The sequence below is a fragment of the Diadema setosum genome, chromosome 7 (genome assembly GCF_964275005.1).
Source record: "Diadema setosum chromosome 7, eeDiaSeto1, whole genome shotgun sequence".
In the NCBI taxonomy this organism is placed as follows: domain Eukaryota; kingdom Metazoa; phylum Echinodermata; class Echinoidea; order Diadematoida; family Diadematidae; genus Diadema; species Diadema setosum.
This window is the reverse complement of record NC_092691.1, coordinates 19018382-19032352: the sequence shown is the minus strand read 5'-3', so window position 1 is coordinate 19032352 and position 13971 is coordinate 19018382. Positions and strand designations below refer to the sequence as shown.

Genomic DNA, 13971 nt, shown 5'->3' with positions numbered 1-13971 from the left:
GAGAATCAGGACTTCCCGACAATTTTGCGGATGGTTGAATTCACAATTGTGGAGTACAGCGCTGAAAGGAGAAATGTATGTGTGCACGTCATATACATGTTGGGATCAGATTTAATATGTTTGCGCTTTTATAAATTTGTAAATAGCACCCGACTCGCAAAACTTGTGAAATATTCGGTGTATACAGTATTCAGCCATATGGGAACACAGTTTGTCATGTCACTGTTTGCAAATGGTATTATATTGGTGTGAGAGGGACGCATGTTGCTTAAAGGTGCATAGTCCTAGTAGTGTAGAGGGCGCTGTTGATGATACTGCCGATCACCGTTAGCATTGATACGAAGATTGCCAAAGTTGAGCTGTCATCAAGAGTAAAGAGCGTAGGTGTTGCTAAGTAACGTTGCCTTCGTTGTCTTCTCTGCGCATCACGCAGTCTGTAGTAATGCCAGGGTGCGTACATATGTGCTTCTTATTATGACATCACAAAAGAAGTTTGCTAAAGCTGTCATCCCCCTCAGCTGAATCATGAGAGCTGAACTGTGATCGGACCACTGACTACAGTGGATCGGACTTCTTCGGACTCTGGGAAGTGGGCCACGGCGTAAGCGCTAAAGAGGAGTTGATAGCGTAGGTCTCTATAGGAAACTTGCACCGTGCACCCGCGTACGCATTTGACTAAAACACCGGGACCATGCACCTTGAACATGTAATGCAAAATGGGCGTGCATGAGGAGAGAGAGAGAGAGAGATGGAGAGTATGTGCAATTTTCTACAGCCAAATGATAATTTTGGTAGTGATATTGATAATGATATTAAAACAAGAAAAGTCATAACTATCACGATGATGATGATGATGATGATGCTGATGATGACAATGAAGGTGGTGATGATGATGATGACATGATGATGATGATGAAGATGATAATGGTGATGATGATGATGATGATGATGATGATGATGATGATGATGATGTTGATGACAGTGAAATGAAGAAGAAAAATTTGGAAGGAGGGAAGGATGCTTGCAGCAGAACAGATATTAACAACTTCACTGGTCAGATGATTACGTGTTCTGCTTGGCCAATCATGGCTATTCTTGAGGTGTCTTGACCAATGCATTGCCTTGTGGCAGATTTATAAATAGTTTTATCTGTTTCCTGTAGGCTCATTCAGACATGCCACCTGCAGTGGTGCCGAAAATTGATGTCTGTGAATAATTCAGAATTTCATTTTCTATGGCGTGTTGCACTCGGATATGAGTGCAGAGAGCATGCAGTTATTACCTTCTGAGTAGAATAGAATGCTGTAAAACAAGAAGTATTCACAGCATGTAATTTTTGCGAATTATAGCCGACAGCCTTTTTCGCAGCATGGAGTTTTCACAAATTGCCACTGGCATCCAATGCATACAGTGTAAACAAGAACTTTTGCGTGCATTTTAATTTGGCAAATCTTGGGTCACGCAAAGTTTGCGAAAATTAAAATGCATGTAAAAATGTCTGGTTTTACAGTGGTTTTTTTCACCTCGTGTATCTTGTATCAGAATATCAAACACAAAATATCAAACCCCAGTGAAACACTTTGTGCATTTCAGTAGCTGTTTGGCAATATTCACGATTGTATACAAACAAAGAAGACCATCAAATATAAACACTGTGTGTTATGAGTTCTTTGCAGTGCTCCAAAAGTTGCTTTTTGTTTCAAAATTGCCAAGGCTACAGCTTCAAAGCTGATATATTGATTCTTCTAGCCAAAGACCTCCAGAGACTTTTATGAAAAAGTGTAAACAATCACTACAAAATTAAAAAAATCTTTAAAATCTTAGCTGAGATGTATATGAAAAGTTCCAAAGTCCAGTTGAATATATCAAAGAAAGAGTGTTTAATGCTCTGTTCAATTAAAAACCAGCTATGTTTCCTCAGTTATTGGAGACATACAATGTATCTCTATTTCATGGACCTTTGCAAATTGTGAAATTAAAATAATTTGCCTTTGATTCCTGGTTATCTGCCTCATGTCCACTCAGTTATGTAATATTGATGAAATTCTGGAACAATAAATAATCTATTGATCCCCTCTCTCTTTTGTTTCATGAAAATAAAAGGAGGTACAATTGTGCCTAATTTGCAGTCTGTACCTTAGCCAAATATGCATTTTCTCTGTCCTTTGTCTGTACCATTTTTTTTTTCTGCAAGAAGTTTTTTGTCTGAATATTTTGTTTCTTGGACTTCTGTTTCACGTAAGAGATGGGGAGGATTAAAAATAGACTCATGAATCAGATCATGTGGCTATCCATTGTCAGCCACATTAAAGATAAGATGAGGAAACTTGAATGGGAAAGGACAACTTCCAAATATGTAAAGATCTTCTGTTGTGAGCTTCAAAGGGAACACATCAGCTGTGAGACAAATCACTCAGTCACCGTTGGAAACGACAGCCCCTCTGATGCAATGTCCCCCTCCTTTGAGTTCTCGCTGATGTTATCGGATTCAAAGATAGAAATGTAAACACATGTGAGAATTGGCATCCTTGAGGTCCTTTTAGAAATACTTCCCTTTGAAACTGTAATAATATTGCAGCTATGTGAATTAATTTGTTTTGTTTTTTTCTCATAGAAATTTGTTTTCTTCTGAAATTTAATTCTTAAGCATGCTAAATATATGTGAAATTCTTTTTAATGACCAATAAGCTTTCTTGCCTGGAGATTTTATTAAACTGTGCATCAATATTATTATGTGTGTGTGTGTGTGTGTGTGTGTACGTGTATGTTGGTTTATATGCAGACTTTGACAGACTTGATAGACTGAAATTGAAGTTGAATTGTAAAAATGATTTTGAAAAAAGTGCTCAGATGATGCACAGTAATGTCATTATATCTTGGGGTGTTAAAGTCTGCCTTGTGTTTTCCAGGCAAGAGAACGGGGATGCCATGTCATTTTCCCATTTTGGACCCTCTCAATTTAATAACTTGTCCAGTAAAGATCAACAATGGATGCGAAATGTAGTGATGAACCTCTATGCTACCCTCTAAGCACACTTGTATTAAGGTGTCATGGAGTTTACAAATGTCTCTCATTTACTTCACAATATATTATTTTTCCTTCTCCTTGATGAGTGCAGATCATCATGTTCAGTAAATCACTGTGAAAGTGGATATTTTCGTGCGACTAATTTTTCGCGCTCGGCCGGGTAAGAAGAGTTTTGTGTGTTTTTAAATTTCGCGGAATCAAGACATCGACTACTGGAATATATGGCAAGCAAAATTATTCGCATACTTTTATTTTCGCACTAGTTTCTGGTTGCGTGAAATGCGCGAGAATTTCAACACCGCGAAAATTTCCACTTTATTGCATACAGTACTGTGAAAGTTGTCATTTTTGCGTACAGATATTTTAGGAGATGAGGAGGTCTCAGATGTTTTTGTGAGATGTTGTTTTCAGGATGTGACACTGAGGCTCTCATAATAAGTGCACTAATGCCTGTCTATTCACTCTGCCACTTCACTGTACATGTACAGAGTTGAGTATATGACTGAGTACGCAGGTCTACACTAGCACATGGCCTATCAGGTTGCAATTTTTTTGCATGTTGTATTTTTGTGGCCTAACAGTAATTTGTGAAGTTTGCAAAAATAACAGCATTTACATGAGATGACTTCAGTATAGATGCTGCTAAATGGTTATAGTTGTTGTTCACATTATTATCATTGTCACCAATTAAGATATGAAGGGGAATGACTTGTGTCACAAAATGAATGACTATTGCTGCTACAACTATGTGAGCATCATCATACTATCATCTCATTATTTTGGTATCTGTCATGATTACCATCAATGCCAGCATATGCCTGACATTCAAGATGAAGATATGCTGTCATGACAAGAAATACTCGCAAGAAGAACAGCCAAAATTGTTGTGAATGGCATATTTTGCAAAATTCAATCTCGTACATTATAAGATCATGTGGCTCATCCAAAAATAGCTACCCCACCACACATTGTATGAACACTTGTTTAAAATTGCCAACAAGGTGGCATTATATTTTGATGTATTATGCCTTTACATGTGACAAAAAAGCTTATTTGCAAATTTGTCATCCAAATCTATTTTGACACATACTATTTATCAGATTGAAATGGTTTGATCATCTTTGGTGTATGACTGCCATCATGCACATCTATGAAAGAAGTGAAAGTTTGCACAAATCCATGCGATGATCCCCACAGACTCTACTTTATACCGCTCCTTTGTTTTGATCTCTGTGGATTTGTGTTAATATCGGTGCATTTCTTGTTTCTCTCTCTCTCTTTCTCTGGGTCAATCCAGCATAAGCTGGAGTATCAGTGGCAACAGACAGGAAGCTTCAAGATCGACTCGCTGGTCAGCAACCTCTCCTGGAACCAAGACGGTAAGTCCCTGGACAGCCACCTTCCAGGCCAACAATTTTGGCCTTGGCTTTCCTCTGTCCCTTAAATTGTACATAATTTTCAATCCCATGTCCTCAAATGTGAACTTCCTGTTTGACCTGGGTTTTTTTTTTCTTCTTCTTCTTTTTTTTTGGGAACTTCAGTCAACTTTTCAACTTTGTTCCCTGTTGTTGAACTCAGAGCTGAATCTCGTAGATTATATAATTGGCAGAATCAAGCCAAAGTCTGAAGTCAACGTATCCTTCAAATACTGTTTTCTTGCCGGAAGAGGTAAGATACAAATGAGAGCCTCAGATGAAAGAGATACACTGTATATTGTCATACGTTTTCAAGCAAAAAAAAAAAAAAAAAAAAAAAAAACATTCGATCATAATTTGGGTATATGGCTTAGTTTGACACATCAAAATTCAAGGCTCAAAGTAACTGCTGAGTGGAACTGAATGTGGAGAGATGAAATACTGAATTCATACAAAGCTCTCTGTATCCCCCCTTTTTTTTATTTTCTAATGAAATGGAGAGGGAAGCCACAATGTCCTCATTTTACTTTGTTTTTTAAAGTCTTCATTTGTATGAGATGACACGATAGCTCTCCATTTTGCTCTTTTTCGTACTGGTCTAGGCTTGATTCCCCATAATATGCAGTGTGCTCAATTAAGTTTTTCTGAAATATTTGGCTACTTGACCAATTAAAACATGTTTTTATGCATTTTTTTTTTTTTCAATGAGGCTGGTGGTAATGATATTGAGCTGTTTTCTTTGGTTTTATGTGTTTGAATGTTCAAGACAACATGTCTGATATTCTGGCTAATTTCCCTCTTTTTAGAGGAAATGTTTAAGATTTATTTTACCAATAATAGCTTAATATGTAATCTGAGTTTTTCTTTTATTTTTTTAATTCTATAATAGATAAAAGACACCACTGAAAGATACCTTCAAATTCAAAATCCAAAGTTGTAATATTTCTAGAGAGGGAAGAAAAGATAGGGCATTCAGAATTCAGGACACTTATTTCAGGTCACACTGTACGTCTCATTCCTGTCTGATACTCTCACTGCTGATGGAAAGCTGTAGTGGGCTAAAGTACAGTCAACCCTACTCGTAGAATGCCAGAAGTTCATCTGTCACACATACATTCTGGTACATACTCTTTGATGCATTGTGCAGTGCCTAGATCTAGAGAACCAGTGCACAAGGTTTGACATGAAATTAGACAAGTCTGTGAGAGTCATCCATTGCAGACCTCCTAAGTTGGGACGTTGCACTGCCAGCAAAAGAGCTAGGGTTTTTTTCTCACGTTCAGGACCTTTTTATAAAGTTTCTAGGCACCTACCTGAAAATTCAGTATTGTGCAGATGTTGGTAGGCAACTACTTGAAAATTCAGTGAAATGCCCACAAAACAAGTAAGAGTAAAGCCTCAATGTGCCATACAACTAACACCTATAGTGATCAGAACCAGAGTAGGGCTAGCCATTGCAATGTATTTATATCAAATTTGAGGAGTTAATTATGGCTCTGTTGATGAGACCTAGGACTCCCAATCATGGGGTCTGTGACAATTTGAGTCTGCGAGGAAAAGCAGTTTATCCTCATTCTCGTTCCCTAGTCCTTTGCGGAGGGGACTTAAAGTTGTTGGTCTCGTGGTAGCTTGCTCATTAACTTGTTGTATAACTCCCAGCCATGTGCAAAGATATGGTTCTCTTTCAGCGCCATTGAATATATGTCTGTCATGTAAGATTTCTATTTTGCTTGGAGTCCAATCTACACTTGAATGTTGCTGAGATTTCTTGCCTTATACATGTATGGGTTATTGTCCAGGCAATGGATGGAGCTCAGTGTTGTTAATGTTGTGGGCTGCAATTTGCATTCAAATCAAGATCATAAGTTAAATCATGTTTTCTGTCATCTCACTAGAATGAAAGTCCTCAGAAAGTACACATGATTTACTGGCTTTAATTCACAACAGTAGCTTCAATATAATCTATGGATTGTGCAAATTTTGACGTTTGATAGTAAATGTGCATGGTACAGTAGCCATACACCAACAGAATACAAACCAGAAAACAAAGTATGCCTACTCCACAATTGTCATAGTCCATGGACTTCATTTGAACAGTGGATTTAACTTGAAAACTACTCTTGTGAATTTGGGCTAATATGTCTATTAAAGAAAAGGCACACATGTCAATACAAGTTCTAAATGTTGAGTGTAATTTAGATTCAGTTCATATCAGAAGTAGATAGGGTCAGTGCAAAATAGACTCAAAACTATAAAATCCACAACTTCCTGAGACATTGTAAGCAGGTCTTGCTTTAGTTAAAAATCCACCTGTTTTGTTGTGTTCAGTCTGTTTCTGCATGTGTATGTGTGTGTGTGTGTGTGTGTGTGTGTGTGTGTGTGTGTGTGTGTGTGTGTGTGTATGTGTGTGTATGACAATAAATGGAATAAACAGATGGAATTAACAGCATTTCTATATTTCTTCTTAAAGGCACCATTTAGCAACATTGCCAGTTAAAAAAAAATATCTAAACTGCATTGTCTTATTTGCTACTGGTGTCACATGTTTTGTAGAAGATGAAGCTGTGAAAAAGATTGCAGTAAACTAGTGATATGCTTCATAAAAGTAAATATCTTTGACTGAGAAGATGTGCCATTCTTAGTTTTTTTAAGACAGTAGTATTAGAATAAACCATTATGAAAAATGTTTCATGGAATCGTGATATTTGTTCATTTTGATGATTTAATGTTGGCAGCATAATTTTTTATATACAACTTTTGTATCACATGCCTTTATTGTTTGTTCAAAATATTTGATCATCATTTTTCAGTTTAATAAGCAACATTTAGCAATTGTTTCAAAATCAATCCTCCAGAAAGTAAAACAGTACCTTTAACCAGTCTTTTCCTGTCACACAGACTCGATCTTTGATTATCTGATGTGCCCTTTCAAGCAACCCATCTTTGAAGCCCCTTCAAGCCACAGTGAAATTGAGGAATCAATCAATTTCAGATGCAATACCAAGCAAATACATGTCATAACGATTACATTACCAGTGACTTTTTTTTTTATTCCGCAACTGCAATTACAGTGACTGAGATTCATGTACATTATTGAAAATTTGCTTTCTACATTACGACCCAGTTAACCTTTTGTGTATGTGATTTCAATCGAAATCCAGCAATATTATTATGCTTTCACTTCTTTTTATCCCTGACAAATACATTTTGACATTCATGACTGAACATTTAATGCTGAAAGATGAGTAGGCTAGCATCAAGATCCCATTTTGTTCCAGATTGCAAATTGATGATCACCAATCCCATGCTAGTCTGTTAAACCAACTACATGGAAATCCATCAGATATTATACCCACAATCAGTAGAAATCTTGCCAATAATATATCAGTGATACACTTGCGGAGGGGGGAGGGGGATCTCATCTTATGTTTTGTCAGTGATTTTTGCTGACAAATTTGTTCTCAGCCACTCAGACAAAAGTGTTACAGTAGCTTGAAACAGTTGTTAGTGACTAACAAGTTTCATGAAATGCTGCCCATTTCTGTGTGTAGTTCTTTGAAACCACCACATGTAAAAGTAGCTATTCTTTTTTATTCCCAGGATTTTTCAAATGTTTGTGAGAATGCATAATAACATACAAAAGCTTGTATCATACATGTAGCAATGGAAAAAGAATTGTGCTGAGACACACAACTTCTTTTCGTTGAGATTCGTGAAGTACCCATGAACTTTGTACACGATCCATCTCCCTTCAGGTTCCCTGAACACAGTGGTCTGGCAGATAAGATCATACATGTTTAATTCCTTCTACGTAAATCAAAACGCAATCTCTGCCGACAATCTACTTTCCATACTCTCGGTCTACGTCAGTAGTTCTTCAAGGAAACTGGTGGCAGCAGTTAAAAGAAAAGAAAAGACAAATTTTTATGTGATTATAAGTGATTCATAATACTTTTATACAAAAAACCTGGAGATGCCAATCACTTGTGGTCTAGCCTGATGACTAGCACTTGTCAGCAAATGGCATCATCCAAGGACATTGTGCTGTATCAACAGAAGACTATTCCCCATTGAACATGGTATACTGCTTGATTAATCATTTATGAAAATTTTTGACAGTTATGGGTGAGAAGGGTCTCCCAAGCTTTTGTATCTACCGAATATTTGTTGAACCTACCTGTATTTGTATTACTCAAAGCTCTGTCTGGGGAATATTGAAAAAATGTAGACACTTCCTTGAAAAATACAAAAAACAAAACAAAACAAAACTTCCCTTGTGTTTCCTTCTTAATATGATGAAAAGCATTTGTCATGTCATGTGAATTCAACATGTCTGATGCAATGATTGTTGTGTTCTCCATATCTGTGATGTGATCCCCTCATAGTTTTAAAGCAGGACAACACCCGTGTCCAAAAAAAAAGAAAAAAAAAAGGAAGGCTGTCTTTCAGAATGTGAATAGTATTCTAGAGTCTTGGTTTCAACCATTTGTTCTGCATTTTGTTTTGCGATGACTCAGGAACAAGACTACTGACTGGCAGCAATGCCATCCAGCTGTGGGCATGTGAGAAGGTGGTCACCATCGAAGTGAGTGAGGCTGGAGAGGAGACTAACCAACCATCGGACGAACCAATCCCAGGCTACGTCTGGCAATGTGTATGGCAGTGCAAGTGAGTTTTTACCAGGATACACAACTTCATCTCTTTTTTGTGTTTGTGCATTAACATTCTGATGATTCTCTTGCAGAAAAAGGGGAAAAAATATCACAACAAATATTCATGTAAAACTGTTTCATCACAAGAAATACATAAGAGTGTGCCCATCATTTATGTAACCTAGCATCAATATGATGACTCAAGTCTAATTTTGCTGTCATATTCAACTGACAAGTTGTAAAATACAAACAGAAAATGTTTGCTTGAAATAGTTATATGTATTAATGATCAAAAGAGTAATCAGGACAGTCATGCCATAGTCTAGTATTATTGTCACCAACATTGATGTGAGTAAATATGATAATTGGTGATGATAGCCTAGACCAAACCATGCAGTTGATATATTTGCTGTGCTACGGGCTGTACTTGATGTGGTTCCACAGCTGTGTCAAAATAGAAACACTGGAATCGTTTTATTTCCATTTTCAATTTTCCCCGTAGGCTCATGGAGATAAAAATGCATCCAAACTGTCAAGATTTAGGAAGACTGTATACGTAATGAATTTCCTAGTTGTTTTAGGTTTGCAAATTTTGCAAAATTTACAAAGTGGCAGAATAATGCCTCCCACACATAACTGCAATATATAACATCTCCATGGCAGAGAATTTGCTATCGTTGCTGCTGGAAGTGGGCCGCTACTTATTTCTAGTTTCACATCTATGGTTCTTGATTGTGAATTTGGCCTTTCACAGAGTTGTCTTACAAGTCCTGATTCACAGAATATCATGCTCACAAAATATTTATGGCATAGACAGCTGTATCTGCAATGTCCATTATATGTGTAAAGGGATGATATAGTACTGCTTGAGATTAGGATTGAGCTTGAAACTTTTTGCGAGATACAAAGAAACCAGTTATGAAATGTTACAGAGCATACAATTTTAAGAGGAATTCTTAGTTCATTTGACAAAAATCTGATTTGAAATGCTGAGATATTAAAAAACAAAGTAAAACAAAGTGATCCCAATAAAAGATGGTTCCCACCTTTTATCATAATCCCTTTGTTTTGGCTATGTCAGCCACTTCAAAATCAGTTTCCATCAAATAAATTTTGAATCCCTCCTAGGACATTTTTTTTTTCATTTTCCTTTCTGCGAACTACATGCTCTTTCATACAGTATTTCATAAGAGGTTTCTCGTAACCTCACAAATAAGTCGGAAACCTCAAGCCCCATCTCGACCAAAACTATATCATCCCTTTAGCATGGTGGTGCAATCAACAAACTGAATGTACATTACTAGAAGTAGAACCCTGTGAATTCTTGCCATGAAGCAGTGATAAATGAGTCCAAGTGAGCGATGAAGCTAATGGGATCATTGACTTATCAATCCAAACGCTATCATCATCCTTGTGTACAGCTATTTCTCAGAACTTCCTTTTTCACAGGTTTCCAAACACATTTTTGCTACCATTTTGGTGGTATGAGACCGATCGTTCTTTCAGCCAAAATGGCCCGTCGTCAAAGACATCAGTTATCAATTTAGAATTCTGAGTAAAAATGTGAGGAGGGAGAGGTCTTTAACAGGAGGAGAGCTGTGAAAGTTGATCTGAGGTCAAATCATTGTTAGCTATATTTTTTGTGTGATCCTGTTTGAAATATTATATGGACACTGATTTGTTTTCACATGTATATATGTAAACTGTAGAGAAAGGAAGATTATTTCAGACTTCTTGAGAGAAAATGATTAATTTTGTGTGGTCCTGTTTGAAATATCATATGTACACTGATTTGTTTTCACCTATGTAAACTGTGGAGAAAGGAAGATAATTTCATACTTCTCAAGAGAATAGGGTTTAATAGCAGAATGTGAGCGCAGATGGAGGGGGGGGGGGGGAGGTAGAAGGGGGATAGATAGGATAGTATAGCATGGTGAATGAAATTGAGAAGAGGAAATAATTAAACATCCTTCCTATATCGTAGCTTCATTCCACTCCCCAATATTGGCTCTCAAGCGGAGCAGTTGCCCATTCATTTCTTCCCGCAACAAGATAAGGATACCCGAAGACGGTGCATGTATTTCTGTATCTCTGCATCGAACTCCAATTACCCTCAAGGATCAGAGAATAGAGAGGGAAGGACTACACGGTCTATTTGTGAAGTTGTTGAGAGAGAACTTTCAAGAATTCTCAAGGTCCCGAATGAACGTTGGCACGAGAACCTGCACTCGATAATCATATTTGCAGCTTTTCGAGCATTGTCCACGCTGACTCACGCTGATTGTAGATATCTAGCGTATGCTTGAGACAGGGATAGATTTCTTGGATTATATTTGGGCTCACCAGAATAGGTTACGTGATAAAATAGATGTGCACTTTTCTTTTATAGCTGTTATGCCCAGGGTAGTCAGTTCGAACAAACTCAAATACAGAAGAGTGATACTGAAAGGCATTTTCAGAGCAGAATTCTAAATTTTGCTCAGTGTATTGTATATTCCCAGATAGCGTGTCATGCCAATGGAATCTTGGCTTTTCACATGTTTTAACTTGGGAATGGTGTAAAGAGAATGAAACAGTAAAATTCCTATGTAGCATAGTGCTGTTGTTTGGGGCAGTGTTAAAGGTATAAAATTCAAAATGTATTATATCCAAAATAACAATTGAGTGTACTTGATAATGTTAGTAGGCATTCTCTGCATGTATTTTTAAGCATTCAGACCTAGTTGTACAAATCAAGCATCCATACATGTGACACCCCACTTGGCATAGCAGTTGTCAGTGCTATCAGATAATGGCTTCTGCCAGGCTTTGAAATAGTGTTTAATAGCAAGAATTTAATGTGGAAAAAAAGTTGATATTAGTATGAAATGACTTTGAATATTAAAAGAAATGTCACATCATTTGATCAGCATTTCTTGCAACAAGCAAAAGAAGCCCCAGTAAAGACAAAACTTCAAGAAACATCGAACATTTTGCTGGTAGCAGCTGTGAGCATAGTAGGGGCAATAGTTTGGTGGTTTAATTCCTTGTGATACAGCCTCTAGATGTTAATCTTTAATTTAGTTGTGGTGCATTAATCAATGGGATATTAAATGTAAGTCATTATGATTATTTCAAATAGTTTGCCTGTTTGAGTTAGATATTTCCATACTTGATAAAAAAAAAAGCGATGAAATATTTCTGAGCAAGCTACAATATGACTGAAGCCTGTATGTCGGTGATTCCTTCCAAAGGACTAAGCAATGAGGATCAGTGCTTTGCCAAGGGGAAATACTGTAGCTGCCAACAGATTTGAATGGAAAACCTCAAGATTGAGTGTCAATTGCCTTTATATCCAGTTAGCCAAATTAGGACCTCATGGGCACAGAGGGAATCAGACTGGGATGGTAGAATAAGTGTTTGCATGGCTGCTATGATTGCTGTCATTTGGAATGACAGTCATTATAACATGGCTGTGTAGGGCTAACTTTGTAAGATCCAGGTGCATGCAGTAAACTCAGTGAGTGTTGTGTGTGTGGGGGGGGGGATGTAATGTTGCATAACACTTTCCTTCATTGCATGGGAAGAAATTAATAAATGACTATTACCAATATGTCAAGTTACATAAAGCTTCCTTCCTTTGTGGAAATATATGGAGCATTTTTTTTAAATCTCAAACGGTGACAGCAATGAGAGTGATGTGGTATTACAGTATGACCTCAATAGGTCATGATATTTGATTCATCGTAAAAATGTAATATCAACACTGGAAAAAGATGATAATGATAATAATAATAATAATATTAATAGTATTAATAATAATAATATTAATAATAATAATAATAATAATAATAATAATAATAATAATAATAATAATAATAATAATAATAATAATAATAATAATAATAATAAAAATTTAATTATTATTATTATTATTATTATTGTTATTATTATTCTATTATCTTATTCTTTTATTATTATTAAGAGGCAATTGAAAGAAATAGTGGAAGGCTTTATTCATAAGAAAATTTTTGAAAATCTGAGGAATTTCCTATTGTCCCCCACTACTTATATTGAGAAAATGTTTGCATGGGAGAATATACTTGTTAATGGCAACTTTATTATGCTACGATATATTATATGTGTAATTTGTAATTTTATACATTCGTACAGAATTATTGATGATTATCTGGATTCACCAGAGATTGCAAGGATTCAGTTTCATCCCAGTAGGCCAGTGCAGGGCGTATTATATTTTCATTTTGACACTCTTGTGCTTCTTCGGGCATGTCGCATGAGCCAGTGAAAAATGCAAAGGTCAGATTTTCATGCTTTGGTGCTTTCCCTATTGGATCATCACTTTTTAATGGCTGCTGGGCTTTCATTAGTTTTTGGAGAGATATAAAATGGCACATTCACACACAAGAGGTAACAGATTTTGGATCACAATGGAAATATTGATGTTATTCACTACTATTCACATATGACCATCCCCCCGGAAAAAAAAAAAATACTCAATTGGCTGCAAGAAAAGACTGTCAAATTTCTGGACCCCGCATGCATACTATAAGCAGGGACCGGAGTGTGACCCTGTGCACCCTCACCTACGACCTAGGATCATGGGATTTAAAGAAAAAAAAATTGTGCACACACACACACATACTACGAGAAGCAAATCATTGCGAGGGTTTTGAAAAATGAAATCAAGAAGGGCCCAGTATCACATCATGATGTAGAATGCAATAGTACAGTGATATTGTGTGTGTCCCCACAAACAAGAATTATAGTTTCATGCATCATTTTGCACACATAAACACAAAAATCATTTCAAATCGTGTTAATTTTAGGTAGGCTGGTGAAGTGAGTGATTGCTTCTAAGCAAAAACACTCTTCCAGT

At 36.6% G+C, this 13971-nt stretch overlaps 1 protein-coding gene across 1 annotated transcript in view; it reads left to right on the top strand.

Moving 5' to 3' along the window:
- The window catches only part of LOC140230956 (dmX-like protein 2), a 123386-nt gene that overhangs the window by 45673 nt on the left and 63742 nt on the right, over positions 1-13971 (top strand). The window contains exons 4-5 of the mRNA XM_072311097.1: positions 4326-4407; positions 8961-9111. Of these exons, the coding sequence (XP_072167198.1) occupies positions 4326-4407; positions 8961-9111 (233 nt within the window). The remainder of the gene's footprint in view (positions 1-4325; positions 4408-8960; positions 9112-13971) is intronic.